Source organism: Myotis davidii, unplaced genomic scaffold (genome assembly GCF_000327345.1).
Source record: "Myotis davidii unplaced genomic scaffold, ASM32734v1 scaffold299, whole genome shotgun sequence".
NCBI lineage: Eukaryota > Metazoa > Chordata > Mammalia > Chiroptera > Vespertilionidae > Myotis > Myotis davidii.
The window spans coordinates 3,206,727-3,225,504 of NW_006293088.1; the positions used below are offsets into that span (position 1 = coordinate 3,206,727).

At 55.4% G+C, this 18,778-nt stretch overlaps 1 protein-coding gene across 1 annotated transcript in view; it reads right to left on the reverse strand.

Annotated features, from left to right (window-relative positions):
* FHAD1 (forkhead-associated (FHA) phosphopeptide binding domain 1) overlaps nt 1-18,778 on the reverse strand; it is a 93,319-nt gene that overhangs the window by 35,462 nt on the left and 39,079 nt on the right. Inside the window, 8 exon segments of the mRNA XM_015565934.1 lie at nt 576-680; nt 1,491-1,598; nt 1,838-1,945; nt 4,840-4,997; nt 11,280-11,475; nt 12,703-12,855; nt 13,553-13,636; nt 16,239-16,346. Of these exon segments, the coding sequence (XP_015421420.1) occupies nt 576-680; nt 1,491-1,598; nt 1,838-1,945; nt 4,840-4,997; nt 11,280-11,475; nt 12,703-12,855; nt 13,553-13,636; nt 16,239-16,346 (1,020 nt within the window).

Genomic DNA, 18,778 nt, shown 5'->3' on the forward strand with positions numbered 1-18,778 from the left:
CAGGGGAGGCTGGGTGTGGGTGTCCCCAGCTCTGCTGGGCCTGGCGCTCAGACATCCCCCGCCCCATGATCCCCCTCTCCTTCCTACCCACTCCAGAAGGCACTGAGCCCCGGTCATTGCTGTGACCACCGCATGAGCTCGTTATGTTCCTGACTGCGAGTTGGAGTGTATTCCTCCCGCATCCCTGCTGGACTGCATCATAAATGCCTTTCGGTGAGGAGGAGGGGGAGCTGGCTGAGGGCCTGACCCCGACTCCACCCCGGGGTCATCCTCTCCTTCCCTGGGTAGTCACTGTGTGTGACACGCGGTTCCAAGTACTTCACGTCTATGAACTCACTGAACCTGAGGCAGGCGTGTCACCGCTCCCGTTTCACTGATGCGGAAACAGGCACAGGGTTAAGTGGTCTGCCCCAGGTCATGCAGCTGGGAAGCTGTGTCAGGTGACATGGGCCGCTTTGGCTGGCGCTGCCCGCATCTGCCCACGTGCCCACACACGCTGGCAGGCACAGAAACAGCCTCGCGCCCGGCTTCAGGCTCCTCCCGGCTGCCGCAGCCCCTGGCGCCTGCTCCCGTACCTCCTTCTGCTGGGTCAGGTGGTTCTCCAGATCTTGCACTCTCCTCTTTTCGGTCTCTAAGGCCTCCTTTACTTTCTTCTCATGGGCCACGCTGCTCTCCAAAACCTGCAAATCGATGACCAGTAATGTGCCAGAGAAACTCATTCTGATGATGCTAAGAATAATGACGCCAGCTCAAGGGCTAGGGTGGTCTTACAGGCCAGGGCCCCCGGCCAGCACTTGCCACTCTCGCAGGAACACCGTCAGAGAAGTCAGCGCCCCATTTCCTAGATGAGGAAACCGAGGAAGAGGAAGTGGGTGCGAGCCCCAGGGCCGCGCAGTTTGTTGGCGGTGGGCGGGGATCTGAACCCTGCACCGAGGAAAGAGCCACCTGCATGCAGGCCTCGGTAGGCAGCAGGAGGGCAGGGAGCCAGGCCTGAGTTATTTCGGTGCCAGGCAGCCTCCCGATAAGGAGAATCCCATTAATAATGGAACTTGCCGATCCCGGTGGGCTGCCCTCGGCTGGGTGATTCCCTGGTGGTGGAGAGGGAGGCTGGGCGACGTTAGGAAGTTGCTCAAGGATCCACCCAGCCCCGAAGTCCCAGAGCTCCGTGATTCCTCCAGCTCTGGGCTTTGGCTTCCAAATCTCCACACAGTAGATGCCCACGTCCCCGTCCCAACGTCTCTCCCAAGCCCAACCTGGGGCTGTATTTTATGCTGTGTACAACTTCCCAACTGGCCGTGGAGACTACGACTCTATGGTTCTCTCCTAGAGTCCCCCAGGCCTCTTCCCAAAGCAGCTGAGCCCTCCTGAGGACGAATCACTCTGGGAGAGTCGCACCCCACTCCACCCACCATCATCTGTGCTTCTGAACGTACTTCCACGACCCTCGGGCGGGTCAGGGCTGCAGTGAGCTGTCTCCCCGAGCTGCCTACCTCCTTCTGGTGGGTCAGGCGGTTCTCCAGCTCGTGGACTCTCCTCTGTTCTTCCTCCAGCGCTTCCTTCACTCGGCTCTTCTCTTGCATAAAGCTTTCCTCCAAAGCCTGAAAGCCAATGGGCGCTGTTTAACAGACCTGGTTACCATGGCAGGGATCTGGCCTCGGTGCCAGGCACCACGTTGGTGAGGGCTCCACAACTCACAACACCGCACGGAGGCGGTGGCCTGGCCGCGGAGAGCCGGGGACTGGAGGCGGCAGGCCCCGATCAGGGCCCGGGGCCAGCCCTTGCTCATTCACGGCCTGGATGGGGGCCCACGCAGACTCTGTCTCCTCGAGCTGTATACCTTCCTCTGGTGGCTTAAGCGCTCCTGCAGCTCTCGGACTTTCCTCTGTTCTTCCTCTAATGCTTCTTTCGCTCTGTTTTTCTCTTCAGTCATCTTCCCCTCCAAAGCCTGCAAGTCAATGACCGTTGTTTAACAGTCCTGGTTACCATGGCAGGAATCTGACTCTGTGCCAGGCCAGCGGTAGAACCTGGGGCTCTGACCGGCAGCGCTCCTGGGTGTGTGACCTTGGGCACATGAGAAGCTACAGGAGCCTCAGTTTCCCTGTCTGTACAGTGGGGAGAGCAATGGTGCTTCCTGCATTGGGTGGATGCGAGCAGATGAGATGAGAAACATGAAACGCTGGGCACGTGCCAGCCATTCATTAAAAGGGCTGTCATTTCTCCCGTCATCTCTGCTTTGCAGAGGAGGAAAGAGGAAAGCGAGATGAAGGAATCTGCCCGGTTTGCCAGTTAACCACATGAGCAGGGATTCAAGCCTGGTCCATTTGACTCTAGAGCAGTGGTTCTCAACCTTCCTAACGCCGCGACCCTTTAACACAGTTCCTCATGCTATGGTGACCCCCAATTTCATTGTTACAAATGGAACATAATTAAAGCATAGTGATTCATCACAAAAACAATATGTAATTATATATGTGTTTTCCGATGGTCTTAGGTGACCCCTGTGAAAGGGTCGTTCGACCCCCAAAGGGGTCGCGACCCACAGGTTGAGAACTGCTGCTCTAGAGCCTGCGGTTCTAAACCATGGCTAGCAAACTATGGTCTATGGGCCAAATCTGGCCCTCTGCCTGCTTTTTGTAAGTAAAGTTTTATTGGAACACCTCCTTGCTCATTGTAGATTGCCTATGACTGCCTTTGCAGTCCAATGATAGAGCTAAGCAGCCACGGCAGAGACCGCATGACCTGCAAAAACTCCAAGTCTATGCCATCTGGCTCTTTGTGGAGAAAGCTTGCCGACCGGATCTAAGCCATTAGTGCGTACAGAAATCAGGTGAGGGTTGTGAACAGATGATAACACCAAAGAATGGTAGCTCAGTAAAGGCGCCTAAAATTTCTCACCATTGAAACAGAGCCCTCAAACAAGCCAGGGTCCATGAGAAGCTTAATGAATGAATTCTGACACACGTGCTTTCAGAGCAGGTGGGGGGACAGCGTCATGCGGCATGAAAAAGGTGCGTTTAAAATCGGGGCACCTGGTGCTGAAGTCTGAGACAGCACTTTTCGATGAGTGCCTCGGGCCAAGCCGATCAACGCTAAGTGTCTGGGGAGCGATGACCATGGACGGGACAGCAGTGGCCTGGCACAGTGTCTCTGTCTATCTGCGTGGGCCCCGGCTGCTTCCCCTTGCAGCGGGTGGTGGGCCCCAACATTGGCTTTATTTAAAAGGGGTTTGAAGCCAGCCCTTGAACCCCTGCCTCTGTCAGGGTCGATGTTATAAGTGGGTGTTTGGGAGGCCCAGGCTGGTGCCGGGGCAGTGTGGAACGTGGTGGGGGTCACCGTGCACCCACAGAGAAAAAGCTAAACCCAAAGTGAAAACCAAAGCAGACATTTGGAAAGGGCAGAGTTAATCAGGGGGAGTGAGGACGTGGCAGAGGGTCCTGTGAAGGTGCTGGAGACTTCCCTTTTTCTGGTTTTAGCTTCCTCTCTGGTGACGGACGCTGGCTGTTTGCATATCTAACTGTCCTTCAAAATGGTCCGCTTTGGTTTAAGTCTATCGCTAATATTGCCTCCATGTGGCAGAAGGACAGAGAAAGAGAAGAAGAGAAAGAAGGAGGAGAGATCTGAGGAGACGGCACGAACTGGAGGATGAAATGAAACAGGCAGAGGTCTCTGCCTCCTGGAGGGGCCTAGAGAGGGGGGCGTGTGACCGAGAACAGACTAAGCCAGGGGTCATGGAGCTCTGGCGAGTGAAAGACGGAGGAAGTGGCAGGGCAGTCCTCTGGGGAAGAAAGGAGGTGCTGGGGAAGGGCTGGGGCCCAGGGGATCTGGTGCTGCTGTCTGGAGGGGCTGGGAGGAGAGTCACCTGGAGAGCTGACAAATGCTAGTGCAGGAGCCACACCCTCACCCCAGGGAGAGCAGAACCTGGGGCGGGGGAGAGGGACAGAGCATTTGTATGTTTTAATCTCCCGAATGACAAAAGGGCAGCCGAAGTCACAAGCCACTGGTCCAAGATGATGGCCACGAGGTGGTTAAAATCGTGGTGGTCCCTAAATACCAAAAAGAGACAAGGCTGGGCTTCTTCAGTGCCATTTCCTGGCCGTCTCCGGGGGTTCTAATTCCGGGGGTCAGGGCTGGGCCCAGGACCTGTCGTTTTAACCAGTGTCCAGGCGGTTCTCATCAGGCAATTGTGGGAAAAGCTTCCTCGGAGGCTGTCGCTGGAAATGTGGTCTGCAGACCTGTGCCGGCCGCATCAGCCGGGAGCTTGTTAGACATGCGGGTGCCCGGCCACACCCCGGGCCTGCTGAGTCAGGATCGGCGCTTTAACAAGAGCCCCAGGTGGACCCTCAGGCACCTTGGAGCTTGAGAGGTGCCCCTGTAAAGTGTCCTCTAGTACTTGGCTTGGTTTCTTAGAAAAGCGAGCAGCTATTTTGGTCGTTCGTTTTCCCCGGTAAGTGTAAGGGAAGAGCAAAAGACTGGAATCAATATGTATAAGGAGAAAGCAAAAGACTGAAATGACAGGACGTTGGTCTTGCAAATACTTAGAACAACCCAGGACCTGCGATGACAACTCCGGTGGTAAAATCATCTGCAGCATTTCAACAAATGAGCTACCAGTTCTAGAAATGTCAATAAGCTTTCCTTTTCAAGTTGGTTTTGCTCTGAGTTTCAGAATTCAAGCTCCATGTTAACTCCTCCAACATCACTCACTCCTTGGAGTAATTTCGTTCCATAACACCAAACGGGGACTTGCTGAGATTTCTCCATCTAAGGACACGCTCTTAATTTGTCATAGAAAAGGCCCTTGCCTCCATTTTCAGTAGAAAAAAAATAAATGACAGGGACCTTACCGCCTTCTCTTCCATCAGCCACTTGACTCTGGCCCTCAGCTTCTCCTCTTGCTGTTGCTTCTCTTTGCTCAGCTTCTCCTTCTCTGCCAGATGCTCCCGCAGTGTCTCTTGCAGCAAAGACTTCTGAGTTTCCTCAGAACTGCTGATCTTGTTCTGAAATGAGAGAAAGGACACTGAAGCTAATGGGGGACAGGCCTTAGGGCAGCAGTCTTTTCCATGGTTTTTTTTTTTTTTTTTTTTACAAGCCGTTTACCTTGGTGGGGAGGGACAAAGCTTTATGCGAAACTTTCTTAAACACAAGGAAAATCTATGCTTAGCCTGGTTACTGGTAGGAAAGCAGAAGAGTACCGTGGTTAGGAGCCCAGACTCAGAATCTAGATAGAATCTTAGTTCTAGTTTTTTCTAGGTGCTTCTTCATGTAGAAGATGAGGTCAATAATAGTGTTTTAAGGATTAACTGAGGTAGTGATGGAAAGCTTTAAGCATATAGTAGGTGCAGAGTAAATGGTAGCCAGAGTCATTAACTATAATTTGCTGAGTGTCAGAAAAAGCAGGGAGCTAGGGCCAGAAGGCCTGAAATTTTGTCTTGATTCTTCCACCAACTAACTGTGTGACATTGAAACAGTCACTTCAATGTCCACATCTGTAACATAAGGAGAATGGACTAGATCTGGCGTTGATGAACTGCGGTCTGTAGGCCTACTGTGGTCCACCACCTGTTTTTGTAAATAAAGTTTTATTAGAAGAGGGTCGTGCCCATCATGCGCATGCATTGACGTGTTTTCTGTGGCGTCTTTGCTCTACAGCAGTAGCATCGAACAGGGGTGGCAGAGACTGTGGGACGTGCCAAGCCACCTGCGAAGCTCTATTTACCACGTGGCCCTTGACTGGGAAAGTTTGCGACCCCTGGAGGAGATGGTGCCCATGACTGACCACAGTGGTGGTCCCAACACTCCACCCTCCTGTGTCTTTGGCTACGTGACTTTCAGGGTCCACCTCTATCCTGCCCAGTGACACTGAACTCAGCCATGTGACTTGCTTTGGCCAATCCTATATAATAAGAGAGGAATATGCTAATTAGCCTTTACACCCTGAGGCGTAACGACCAAGCATGTCAAGACCAGATCACGGATCAGCAGGAGGGTGGGCCCGCAAGGTACAAGCGGGCTGGCAGCAAGCTATGAGGGGGGACACAGAGGGAGGGGGAGCTACAGGAAGGTGGCAGCAACCTACTGGCGCACGGATTCGTGTGCAGGGCTACTAGTGGGATATAACAGGCGTAACACAAACAGAGCATGATTGCGGAGCTCTCCATGACCGGCCCTGCTTCTCTCTCGCCTCTCTCGCCTCTGCTAACCATGAGCGCACGCTTGGGCCGCCTGCTGGAGGAGCTAGGACACACCAAGCAAAGCAGAGCTGCTCCGGCTGAGGCCAGCCTGGACCGGCCGAGGGCAGGCCAGCACAGACGGGGAGCAAGCCCATCAGGGTCAGCGGACGCCTGGCGGCGGCCTGCAGGCAGTAGGCAGTGACTGTGGGAGGCCTCTCACGTGGTGTGGGTGTTTACCACACGGCGTTATTATGGCGATGACCGTCAGGGCCATACAATCCCCGAGGATCACGTTGCCTCTAACATGTTGACAGTATGTAACTTTTGGTAATTCTGCTGCCTGGACTCTGGCCAGCTACACCTCTTCCCCTGCCTTTGATAAGCATAACGTTCAAGATCTGATGGCTTTGAAGCCTTTCTGGGTTTTGATGGAGGGTAGCAAGCATCCTGCCCTTGCCGTCCTGGACCATCCCAGCCAGCCGGCCTGAATCCCTTCACGTGCAGATGGAGATACGGGTTCACCTGGTGGTGGGGGTGTGTGTGTGCGTGTGTGTGTGTGGACTGAGCAGCTAACTGGTGAACAGGGTTAACATGCACAGCGCTGAGTAAAAGCCAAGGAGGCGCCGGCCTGAACTTTCCAGAAGCTGGAAGTTACCTGAAGTTCCTGGGTCCGGCTCGTGACTTTTTTATAATGTTCCAGAAGATGCTTCAGATACAGAGACAACCCTTGAAAAGAGAAGCGAGAAGAAGGTAAGTATCTACTCAGTTCACCTCCTTTGCTTTCCAAACAGCACCTCAGCAGAGCTTGCCGGCAGGTGGGCAAGGGCAGCACCAGGAAGACGTGAGCTGCCACCCAAACTCGTGCTTCCGAAATGGCTCATCCGCTTGGACGGGCCCCGAGCACGTTTCTCTCTGGAGGTGGCAGATGAAAAGCCGCCCACGGATTACCTGTTGACTAAGTACCCACCGTGTGCAAAGCCGTGAGCTGACGGCTCAGGCTGAGGGACAAGGTCCAGAGCCTGAAGGAGAACATGGTGCTGGAAGGACCCTAAGGAGAGGTGGTCAGCAGAGAGCTGGGCATGCTCAGTGGGCCAGGCCAGCCCAGCTCATCCAGGGTCTTCATGGGCCTCCTGGTGGACATGGCCCCGGCCAGGGGCCCCATCTGGCCATCTCTGCCTGGAGTGGCTGAGGAAGCATGCGGAGCGGAGAGTTTTTCAGTTTCTCCGTGAGAATGGAGGTGAGAGAGGAGGACCAATGCATGCCCTGGAGGAAACACCTGGTAGGGACAGGATTGGAGAAAGGGGCTGCTCAGAACAAACCAAGACCATCAGGAGAGAGGCAGGTGTGCCAGGCCCGGGAGGGCCCAGAGTGAGAGGGTTTTGAGATAGAGAACCAAGAGTGTTGGGTAGGCCAGAGAGAACGGGGGTCGGGGGAGGATGGTGGGCCGGCCGGGGTGGGAGGGTTCCATGGCGGTTGGTTACTCAGCAGGGGCAAAGCCAAGAGGCAAAGACAAAGCAGGATGCGGGCAGTGAAGACAGCGGGTGTGCCACACTTCTTCAAGGTCATCGGCGAGACAGGAGTGCGGGTAGCAGAAAGGGAGCCGAAGAGGCAGGGGCTTCCAGCGAGAAATTACCACCTGGAAGGGCATGCTCGAGGGTAAAGAGAAGGAGTGAAAGAAAGAAAGGCTGAAGGTGCCAAAGACAGAGGTCACAGTTCAGGGCCGTGCACACAGTTCTCTGGGGGAGTGGGGGGGACACAGGGAAGGAGGACACGGTGGGGAAGGTGGAGGGAAGGGAGAAATGGCGGGTACAGGGAGGAAGGGGGATGTGGAACTGAACACGCTTGTGCGGAAGCCCTGATCTCCGTCCATGGAACTTTCTGAGAACTTCCATCGTGGAAGAGAATAATGTACTAGCTACCAGGTATGAAGCACCTGCTGTGTGCCAGGCACCGAGCCAGGAGTGTACATATATCTTCGCATCATTACAAGCAACCCAGCAAGGAAGTGTGTTTGAATTTACAGGCGAAACACGGAGGCTCAGCAAGGTCTGGTCAGAGGTGGGATCAGAATTCAGACCCAAGCCTGTCTTTCTCTTTTAAAGAGACCGGAGGCTCCAGAGTAAGGGGCTGGGTCAGTTCAGGGGAAGCGTGTGTGGGGAGAGGTGTGCTGGGAGGAGATCTAGACGGCACAGAGGTGAGGCTGCCTGGGTGGTGTTGGCTTGGGCTATAAGAACCGGGGGCGCGCCTAGATTTGCGCTGGTTAAATTGGGCTGGGGCTGGGATTGTGCTCAGCTACAACCTGTGACCGAGGGACCCCAGGGGAAGGATCAAATCCTGAGTAGGACCCAGAGAGGGTTAAGGACAGGAGGGAGTCAAGGAGGTTGAAGGGAAGACAGGGTGAGTGATTATGTTTCTAGATTCAACGATGAACAGTGATCAAAACGAGATTTCTCTCTTTGGGAGAAGGAGCAATTCTTCCTGATAGTTCTGGTTACAAAAGTTGCATGTGCTTATTACAGAAATCAAACATTACTGAAATCCGCCTCTGGAAAGCGCACTGCTGTATCTTCAGTGGCTGGCGCACAGTAGGTGCACAATAAATAATATGGAACGAGGGAAAGTAAAGGCCCTACATAAACGCTGGGATAATACTCTCCACAGGTTTGTCTTTTTCCCCAGATTTTTCTTTTGATTAGATATTGACAAAAAACAAAACAAAAAATGGGAGTACACTGAGCATATTGTATTACAACTTGCTTTTTTTCACTTAAAAATACCGCATAGCTCGGATATCAGAGAAAGGGTGACTCCTGCGCACGTGGGAGGCCTTCTGTTTGTGACCAAGCCTTGCAGGAGGAGACACAAACACGGCGCTGGCCGAGAAACATGTCGAGTCTGTCCTTTCCCTTATCAAGAGGCGCCGAGAAACCAGGTGAGAGGCGTGGGGAACGAAATTTCAAGGTTCCTCCTTAGATGTTTCCTATCTCCCCAGCGGGACCACACGGCCCACCCTCCGCCCATCAGATCTTTCGTAGCAGCTCCAACCTCTGGGCCTCTTACCACATCGCCCAAGAATGCCAGGGGCTTCCCTCTCCCGGGATTCCCCCCGGGGAATTTGTTTCAGGATTTACAAACCTGGCTTGTGAGGTCCGTTTTGTCTCTTAGGACAGCATTCTAAAAGGCAGGTGGCATGGTGGTGCAGAGCGGGGGCTCTGAGATCAGAGGGACCCGGACTGAGTCCCGGCTTTGCCAAGAGGCAGCTGGGACACTCGGCCCATTGTCATCTCTCCAGGAAGGGGGCCTGGAAAGTGCTCTCTGCGTTCAGCCCAACGGAGCGCTCAGGGCTAAGAAAACCCCATCTGCTGCCAAGTGGAGATGGGGCGGGGCTGCGGGCACAGAATCCTCGGTGTGAGTAGATGGGGCTGTACGGCCTCTGCTCCCACCCATCTGGTGGCCGCATTAAGTCCATGAGTATTTGACGGCGATGGCAGGTCACATTTATTAAGGCTCCGTGAGCCAGGCCCGGCCCTGTGTGTGCTCATCACATCGTTTAACCCTCACAACAACCTTTTGAGATTTTATCCCTGTTTTATAAACAGGCAACCCGAGGCACAGAGGAGTCAGGTGACTCTCACACAGCTGGCAAGGGCGCAGTGGAGAGCCAAAGCGGGCTGGTCTCCAGAGTGCAGACTGGGAACCATCCTGCTGGGATGCGTGTGGGGCTTTCCCTGGGCCTGGCTCGGGGCGGGCATCGGATGCGGCTCACTCAGAGAACGCAAACACGTCGCTCTGTCCCTGCCCAAGCTAATGGCACAGCCTGGAGGCCGAGCAATATTAAACAGATCTCTTCTCCACTAATGTGCACTGTGGGTCTGTAAGGACAGGATAAAGAATGGTGACCCCCAAATAAACTTCTCTCTTTCTCCATCCCCGCCCCCGCTGCAGTGCTAGCCACCGTCATCGCTGGTGACCACCTCCTCACTGCTGCTCCGCGCTGCCACCTTCCAGGGCATTGATGACCGTCTCCAAGTTTGGTGGTTTCCTTCAAAACTACACTCTTCCCACACAACCCAGCGGTCCCGCGGCTTGATCATTCTCCCAGGGAGCTGACAGCTTACTCTACACCAAACCCTGCCGACGGACGTTTAGGGCAGCTTCACTCACAATCACCAAAACGCGGGCGCCAGCAGGGTGTCCCTCCCTCCATAGAGAAGGAACAGCTGTGGGACCTTCCGACCACGGAACACCACTCAGCACTAAGACGACATGAGCCACGGAGCCATGAAAGACATGGAGGAAATGTAAAGCTTATGACGAAGTGAAAGCCGCCGGCCTGAAAACGCTATACACACACAGTACGATTCCAACTCTCTGACCTTCTGGAAAAGGCAAAACTATGGAGACAGTAGGATGACCAGTGGCTGCCAGAGGCTGGGGGCGGGGGAGGGATGAACAAACAGGCAGAACAAAGAGGGTTTGCACGGCAGTGAGAATATCTGTCGGATGTGCAGTGGCAGGTGCCTGTCCTCCTGAAGCTGTCCCAACCCACAGAACGGACTACACCAAGAGCGAACCCTCATGTAGACCACGGACTCTGGGCCACGAGGACGCGCCATGTAGGGCCGTCAATGGTAGGAAATGCTCCTCTGCTGGAGGGTGTTGATACCCGGGGAAGCCGTGCAGGGGCAGGGGCAGCGGGCAGATGGGACATCCCTGCACTTTTCTCTAAGTTTTGCTGTGAACCAAAACTACGCCTAAAAAAGGTCTATTAAAGGCATATTTAACAGTAAATATAAAAATATATTTCACAATATATCTTACTGCTGAGAGATAACATTGAGTACAATTTTGATTTAATTATCCTTTGGCCTTTGTCATGTCTCATTTTCTCTTCAGTAATCAAGTCTCATGTTTCTCTCTCTCTCTTTCTCTCTCTCTCTCTCTCTCTTTAAGGCAAATTTCCTCTCAAGGGGAGAAGCAAGGTGAGTCTGGAGCAGGGGTACCTGGCCACACGCCCAAGAAGCCTTCCTCAACATATGTCCCTTCGTGATAGGATTCAGCACAACATTGTAGAGACATGCAGCTATGTGAGAAAAAAGGTCCGGTCACCTTTGTCGGAGCCGGGCAGCTGGATCCCCACGTCCCGGAGGAGGCCTTCGGTGTCCTCCAGCCAGGACTGTGACAGGCGCACGATGTCCAGCGCCGCCTTCTGGAGCCCGGACACAGGTGGGCTCACCTGCAGGTACTGGAGGAGCTCCACCTCCTTCTTCAGGTCGGTGCTGCAGCAAGACACCTTCATGCACGCCTGCAGAGAGACACGGATCATGAGGGGCCGCCTGCAGAGAGACACGGATCATGAGGGGCCGCCTGCAGAGAGACACGGATCGTGAGGGGCCGCCTGGAAAGACAGGATGGCGAGGATCCCAGATACCCGACCCGACACCACCTGTGAAGAACGTCTTGACTTTGCCATGAAGCATCAGGGCCCCATGTCAGCGCCTGGGGATGGCCCCGTCCGGTTTTAGTTGCTTAATTTTTTTGGTGGGGCCGGAATCGAATCCGGGACCCTTCAGTCCGCAGGCCGACACTCTACCCACTAGGCCAAAACGGTTAGGGCGGGGGGTATTATTTTGTTTGCACTCTAACTTGGACTTCTGGTGGTCAAAGAAACCCCACTTGGGTCTATTCAAATTCAAAGCCAAATTGCCAAGGACAATAGGCTGAAATGAGAACTGAATTTCTCTATTTTTAAAGATTTATATTTTTATATTTATTTTATACATTTAAATGCCATTTAACAAAGAAAAATCAACCAAAAAAACATAAGCTGGTCAGAAAGTGCCGTTTCCTGATTTGAAAGAGCTGACACGCTGACATTTGCACAAACTCCCCAAACAGTAGCAGCTGATTTCCAGAGACACAGGCAGTTGCCTTCTCCCCGAGTGGGGCCCCAGGGGCTGGGCCAGGCCCCATGGGCCCGCCCCCTCCACAGGCTAAGGCAGGGGCCGGAGAAATCGTTTGGTCTGGCCCTACCAAGGCATTAGGGCTGAGTTGATGGTTTGACCAAACATAGCAGGCTGGTTTTTAAGTTGGTGGTTTTGTACGGCCCGGGAATGATGTTATAAGTATCCCAATGGCCCTGGGCAGAGAGAAGGTCCCCCACCCCCGGTGAGGCACCAGGGCTACAAACAGGCCTTTCCGTGGCGGGGCGAAGGAAGAGCAGCTAAAGGGCGGGCCTGTTCTTCTGATTTCTCTGGAGATAACACGGGGCCCTTTTACTGCCCACTGGGGTCCGTGACCTCCCGCGGAAGTACTCAGAGTGCAGGCATCTCTTCTCTTCCTGCCCCCCAATCCCGCCCGGGGGCATTCTCTGAGGTCCTCTGCCCTCTGCTCTCGGACGCGTTCCTCCCAGGAGAGGAAAGGTGCCACAGCAGCAGGGCACCCGGCCCGACCTGCTCCACGGGGGCCGGGCAGGCTCCCACGCCAGCGGCACGGGTTCCGGCAGAGGGGACACTGTGGGAGGCAGGGCCACCTGGCAGCTGTCCAGCGCTGCCCGCAGCCTCTCGATGCTGTCCGCCAGCGCCTCCTGCTTGGAGTGGGTGAGCTGGCTCTCCTTCTGCAGGCTCCACTTTTTCTGCTGAAGGCTGGCGCTGTCCTCCGCGACCTGGACGATCTTCTCTATTAACTGGTGACAAAAAAAAAAAGATTTAAAACACAAGGGGGGCCCGGGAGGAGGGAGCTGGGAGCACCACCCCATCTCTACAGGTGGTGAGGGCCGTCCTGCCAGGCGTGGGCCATGGCTCTGGAGGTCGCCATCGGCGCTATCACCAGGACGCGTTGCCTGGGATCCGAGACGGTTTTGAAGATCCCAAGGCCTGTATTGTTGCCATTCACTTGTTCTAGATTTTTCTGCCCTTAGGAACGACTAATAATACAACCTGATGCTGAGGGTCGGGTTGTTCTGGGGCCAACGAGAGCCGCCAACACGGAGCGTGGGGGAGAATCGCTGGGAACGAACAAGGCCCCCGGCAGCCAGAAGTCCGTCCTCACCTCTCCCTCTCCAGAAGGGACAGGCGGGGATGGGATGTGGAACGCGTTGTCTGAGTGAGGCAGCCCTTTCTCATGATGCTAACGAGGGTGCTACAGGGTTACCCCTGCGCATCTGGCGACCAGAGTCACCCTGAGCGATTTGGTTTGACGTTCACAGAAACATTTCAAGGGCGTTTCACTGGGAAAGCCAGGAAACCCCATGAAATCTAAACAAATCTTGATGGTGCGGCAGCAGTGTGAACAATGTGTGCCACCAACAAAACCCGGGAACATATGCTCCCAGCGCCTGCAGTCCCAGGTCCCGGGGAAGGAAGCGCGAAGGGCCGACGAACCTGTTGGTCGGTGACGGGCTTGTCCTGGAACGGCCTGGCTCGCCCGTAGGTGGCCCTGATGACCTGGCTCCTGAAATGCTCCAGCTGCAGCACAAGGAGAAGGCAACTGAGTCAGGGGGGGCAGCTGCAGCTGGCCAGCCGTGGGGGCCAGGAGAAATCAGTTAGTTAGGGGGGCCTGAACGCCTTGGATGGCCAGGCCATGGTATTAAGCTCTCCACCGCTCACTGGAAGGGGCAGTGCCCACAGGAGGGAGGGAGCAGCCGGTTTTAATTACTCCCTGGGCCTGCCTGCCTGACTCAGAAGAGCCACTTGCTGCCGATTATGCAGTGGGAAGCCTGGGGGAGCGCTCAGCCCTGATTGCTAAGCCGGCCCCAGACCGTGAAATAAATATGGAGGCTGTCAGCCCCAGGAAACTGTCACAGCAAGGTGCCTGGGGACCGAGGGAACCACTCCCTCCTGCCATTTCGCGCCCCGAAGACCCTGGGTATCGTGTTCCTCTCTGTGTCCCCGGCGACTGGCACAGGGCCTGGCACAGAGCAGGCACCCAGTGAACGCTCACTGAATGCTGTGAACAGAGACATCTGTCCAACAGGGGCCTCTGCTCGGTCCAGCCGCTCTCGAGGGCCTCCTTGGGGCTGGCGCTTTCCGATGACGGCTGATGAAACAGCAGTTACATGAAATCAGGGCTCACGGAGCTGCAAGTTCAAGGGGCCCCAGGTTCCATGCGAAGGCAGAAGCAAAGGAGCCCGTGTTTATCGGAATTTCCCAGCGTGGTGGCCCTGGGCCTGGGTGTTTGGCCATCGAGGACCCTAAGACAGAGTCCTGAAGGGGCGGAAGGGCCGCTGAATCAGCCTGAAGGTCAGCGGCCGGAGACACAGGCACACAGGCGTGCCCTGCGCACCACGCAGCTCTGGGAGCCAGGCCGCGGAGTGAGCCGCTCCTGAGGCCATCCCTGCGGGCGGGCGGCCTGCAGCAGCGACCGGGTGCCTGGGCGCCCCATGCCCTCCTCTGGCTTCACAGCCAAGGGGAGGAGGAGGAGGCTATGTGGAGAGGCCCTGAGTGACGGCCCCACCGCCAGCAGAGGACCCTGTAGGACTGTGCAGGGTGGAGGGACAGGTTCTCCCATCCTGGATCACTTGCCTGGGGGAGTGTGGATCTGAGAGAGAGAGAGAGAGAACAGGAGACAGGGGCTGGGCTGGGGGAGTCCGGGGACAGAGGGGCTCCTCCTCGCTTGAGTCTAGACCAGAAGGAACCTCAGTGTCTCTCAGGGTCCTCTCCCAGGTGACTGCTTCCTGGAGTCATAACCTGGACCCTGGCACTTGGGCAAGGGGCTCAGGTGATGCCCTCGCATAGGGGTGCTGGGCGTGCAGCGTGCAGGAGCGGGGAGGGGCAGCCCGGGCACACAGGGGAAGCCCAGACGGGCAAGCTCTCTGCCCTCACTAAGGGGTCGGTCCCTGCAGGAGAAGTGACCTTGGGGTGACGGTGGTGACGTTTGTTTAAGGAGCTTTAAAATCTGCCCAGTGGTCAGCACCATCATGAACTGTGTGCCTCTGACGAAGCCCGGCCACACTGCGGGTCAGGCTCGGACGCTGCCCGAGGGGAGGGCGCAGGGCAGTGATGGCGAACCTATGACACGCGTGTCAGAGGTGACACGCGAACTCATTGTTTTGGTTGATTTTTCTTTGTTAAATGGCACTTAAATATATAAAATAAATACCAAAAATATGTCTTTGTTTTACTATGGTTGCAAATATAAAAAAATTTCTATATGTGACATGGCCCCAGAGTTAAGTTAGGGTTTTTCAAAAGGTTCGCCATCACTGGCGTAGGGACTGGGCTGGGTGGGATGGAAGGACCCTTAGGGTCGCGGTTCTTCATCTTTTTTGGGGTTCAGAGACCCTTCTGAGAATCCACGGAGCAGCATGCTGGACCCTTCCTCCCAGGGAAAAAAGCACAAACACTTGTGCATGCTAAACGTTCTCGGGTGCCCTTGAGCCAGGGGGGCCCTGAGGGGGAGCCCCCGGTGGGCTGCCCTTGGGGGGCCATATTCCGGAGGCTCAGTGCCCCTGTTCTGGCTTCCCATTGGCTCTCGCTTAGCCTTTGATGAAGCCTCATTCGCATGTTCTGGCCCTCACCAGGTGCCACATGTCAGGGGAGGGGCCACGGGCCATCCAGGCAGAACAGGCACCCAGACCAGCCGGGCAGCCTGCTCACCACCCTGCCTGGTGTCGTCCCCGTCTCCCATGAGCTTTACTTTCTTAAGAAAAGTGGCAGTTCCTCGTGGACACTGACGGGACCTCTGCTGGGGGCCCAGAGGAGGGAGGGGAGTGGTGAATGTCTGGATGAAAATGTCGGGGAGAAAGGACTAGCAACACTGTTGGGGGTCAAGAGGCTCAGACCCTTCCCAGGAGGGAACAGCGGGCGGCTGGTTAATGGGGGCGGGCACTGAAGGGTGGCTGTGGCCAGGGTCTCGGGGGACAGCGAACCCCCGGAGGGGGCGGCTCCCAGCAGGGAACGGCCCTGGGGACGTCCACGGGGAGGCAGGAGCCACGTGAAGCTGCGGCCCAGGAGGCCAATGGGAGGAGCAAACCACAGCCGTCTTCCTCCTCACTCTTCCCACCAGCCACTGGGCGCAGACAACCCTGGGGAACGGGCCACGGAGGGGCTCTGGAGCTCGCTCGCCTACCTGACCTACTGCCCTTTCCAAATTGACTTTAATGAGGCTCTCTCTGCTCCCCATTTCTTGGAGCTGAAGCAATTTCCTTCTGGAATCCTCCTGAAGCTTCTCTTCAACCTGAAAGGGCGATGAAAGCAGGCACTTGCTGCTGATGTGGTCATAATGCACTCTGGGAAATCCCTTTAGGAGGGCTAATGGCCCGGGGAGTCCCAGAGGGGGGGGGGTCGGCTGCAGGGGTCACAGGCGTGCCCCGGGGTACACCCGGCTCCTAGGGGAAAGGGCCAAGCTCTGCATCCTGGGCTCATCTCTGTTTTTTCAACCGCAGACTCCAATCCCAGCTCAGCCCCTAACGAGCCCTAGGACCCTGAGAGAGTTACCTCCCTGCTCTGTGACTCAGTGTTCTCATCTGTCAAATGGGAATGAGGACACCAGTACCGCCTCACAGAGGTATCGTGGGGACTCACAGTGGTTAGCCCAGGGCAGTACTTCCTAGGAGGGCTCTGGAACCCACGCTGGGAGGCTGGCTAAGCAATGGATCACAGCCTGTGAGAAGGTGTTTACAGCAGAGAAGCGAGCAGATTCATTCCCCCTCAACTGGAGGGGAGCTTGGGTGTGCCCGGTGCTGCCCTCTGCTGGCCATCGCGGGACCCTGCAGCTGCTCAATTCATTTTGGTGAACAATGAACATTTTGGGAGCACGTGTTGAGCCCAGGGCTCTGGCACTATCAGGAAATGAGGCAAACTCTGCTAAATAAATGAGAGGTTTTGTACTGAAAAGCTCCACAGCTGTTTATTCGGGAGCTGAGGCGGGGGAGGGTCACGCAGATGTAATAAAAGAGCCAGAGGAGCCCTTTACAGCTCACGTCTGAGCCCGGGGTCCAGCGGAAGCGCCCCTCATCAGCCATGTGGACTTGGAAAAGCCGTGCAAGCTCCCTGGGCCTAGTTTCCTCCACAAACAGTCCTTCCGGGTCTCAACTTGCTCTGACTTCTATGTCAGAGACTTCTCCTCCCACTACAAAGCGGACTCCAACCCTGGACTCTGCCCTTGTCCGTAGTCCCCACCGGAATGAACAGCCCCGCCCCTGCCTCAAGCCTGGGGGTCACCTCCCGCTGCCCCTCTCCCTCTCTCACACCCACTGTTCTCCAAGCCGGTGTTCCCGTCCCTCTCACATCCCCCCCGCTCCTCTGCTCCTCCCCCTGCTCCCACCCTGTGCAAGGCCCCGCCAGGCGCTGAGAACCTCTGGCCTGTGATAACCGGCCTCCTGCCTCTATTTTCATTTCCTTCCAGAACATTCTCCATGGTCCTGAGAGTTACCGGGCTGTAGAGCAGCTCTGTCTGATGGGACGGCCTGGTGTTTGTGTTGGCTAACACGGCAGCTGTGAGCCATGCCTGGCCAGAGCACTGGAGATGTGGCTGGTGTGACTGAGAAACTGAATTTTACATTTTCCTTAATTTTGATAAATTTCATTGTGAACAGTCACACGTGGCAGGTGGCTGTGCCGCCGTCATTGGTATCAGACAAACCTGCCTCCCAACCTTGGCTTTGCCACTGACCGACTTTGGGCTACTTAATGCTAGTGACTAGCAGCCTTGACTCCCTCATCTGTAAAGTGGGGAGGATAATTTCTAGGTCACAGGGTTGCGGCGAGGATGAAAGGAGATGAACCCAGCCAGCGCGGCTCAGTGGTTGAGCATCGACCTAGTAACCAGGAGGTCACGGTTTGATTCCCAGTCAGGGCACATGCTCGGGTTGCGGGTTCGATCCCCAATGGGGGCTGTGCAGGAGGCAGCCGATCAGTGACTCTCTCTCACCATTGATGTTTCTCTCTCTCTCTCCCTCTCCCTTCCCTCTCCCTTCCCTCTCTGAAATCAATAAAAATGTGTGTCCCGACAGATGAAATGTTTGGCATAACACATGAGAAATTATAGCTGTCATTTTCACCGTTATTATCGATAACCAAGGTAACAGCATCCGTGTCCTGTTTAGGGCCTTTGGTAGCTCCTCACTGCCTTGTGGTACGCAGCCCCCAGCGCAGAGCAAATCAGAACACCAAGCTAAAGGCCCAGGAAGCCCTGTGAACACCACACAAGGTAAAAAAAAAACAAACCCGACAGAACTTAGAACCTACACACAGAACTCAGATGAAGATTCGAGAGACAGAACTTAGGAGACAGAACTTACACAGAACTTAGAAGACAGAACCTACACAGAACCTAGAGACAGAAGAACTTCCCTGGAGAGACCATGGCAAAAGATCCTGGACAGAACCTGGCTACAGAACTTGGTTGGAGAACCTAGACAGAACCCGGCTGAAGAACCCGGCTATAGAACCTGGCTACAGAACTTGGTTGGAGAACCTAGACAGAACCGGGCTGAAGAACTCGGCTACAGAACCTGGCAACCGAACCTGGCTGGAGATCCTAAACCGAACCTGGCTGGAGAACCTAGCGAGAGAACATGGCTAAAGAACCTGGCTGGAGAACCTGGAGAACCTGGCTGGAGAACCTAGCAAGAGAACATGGACACAGAACTTGGCTGGAGATTGTGG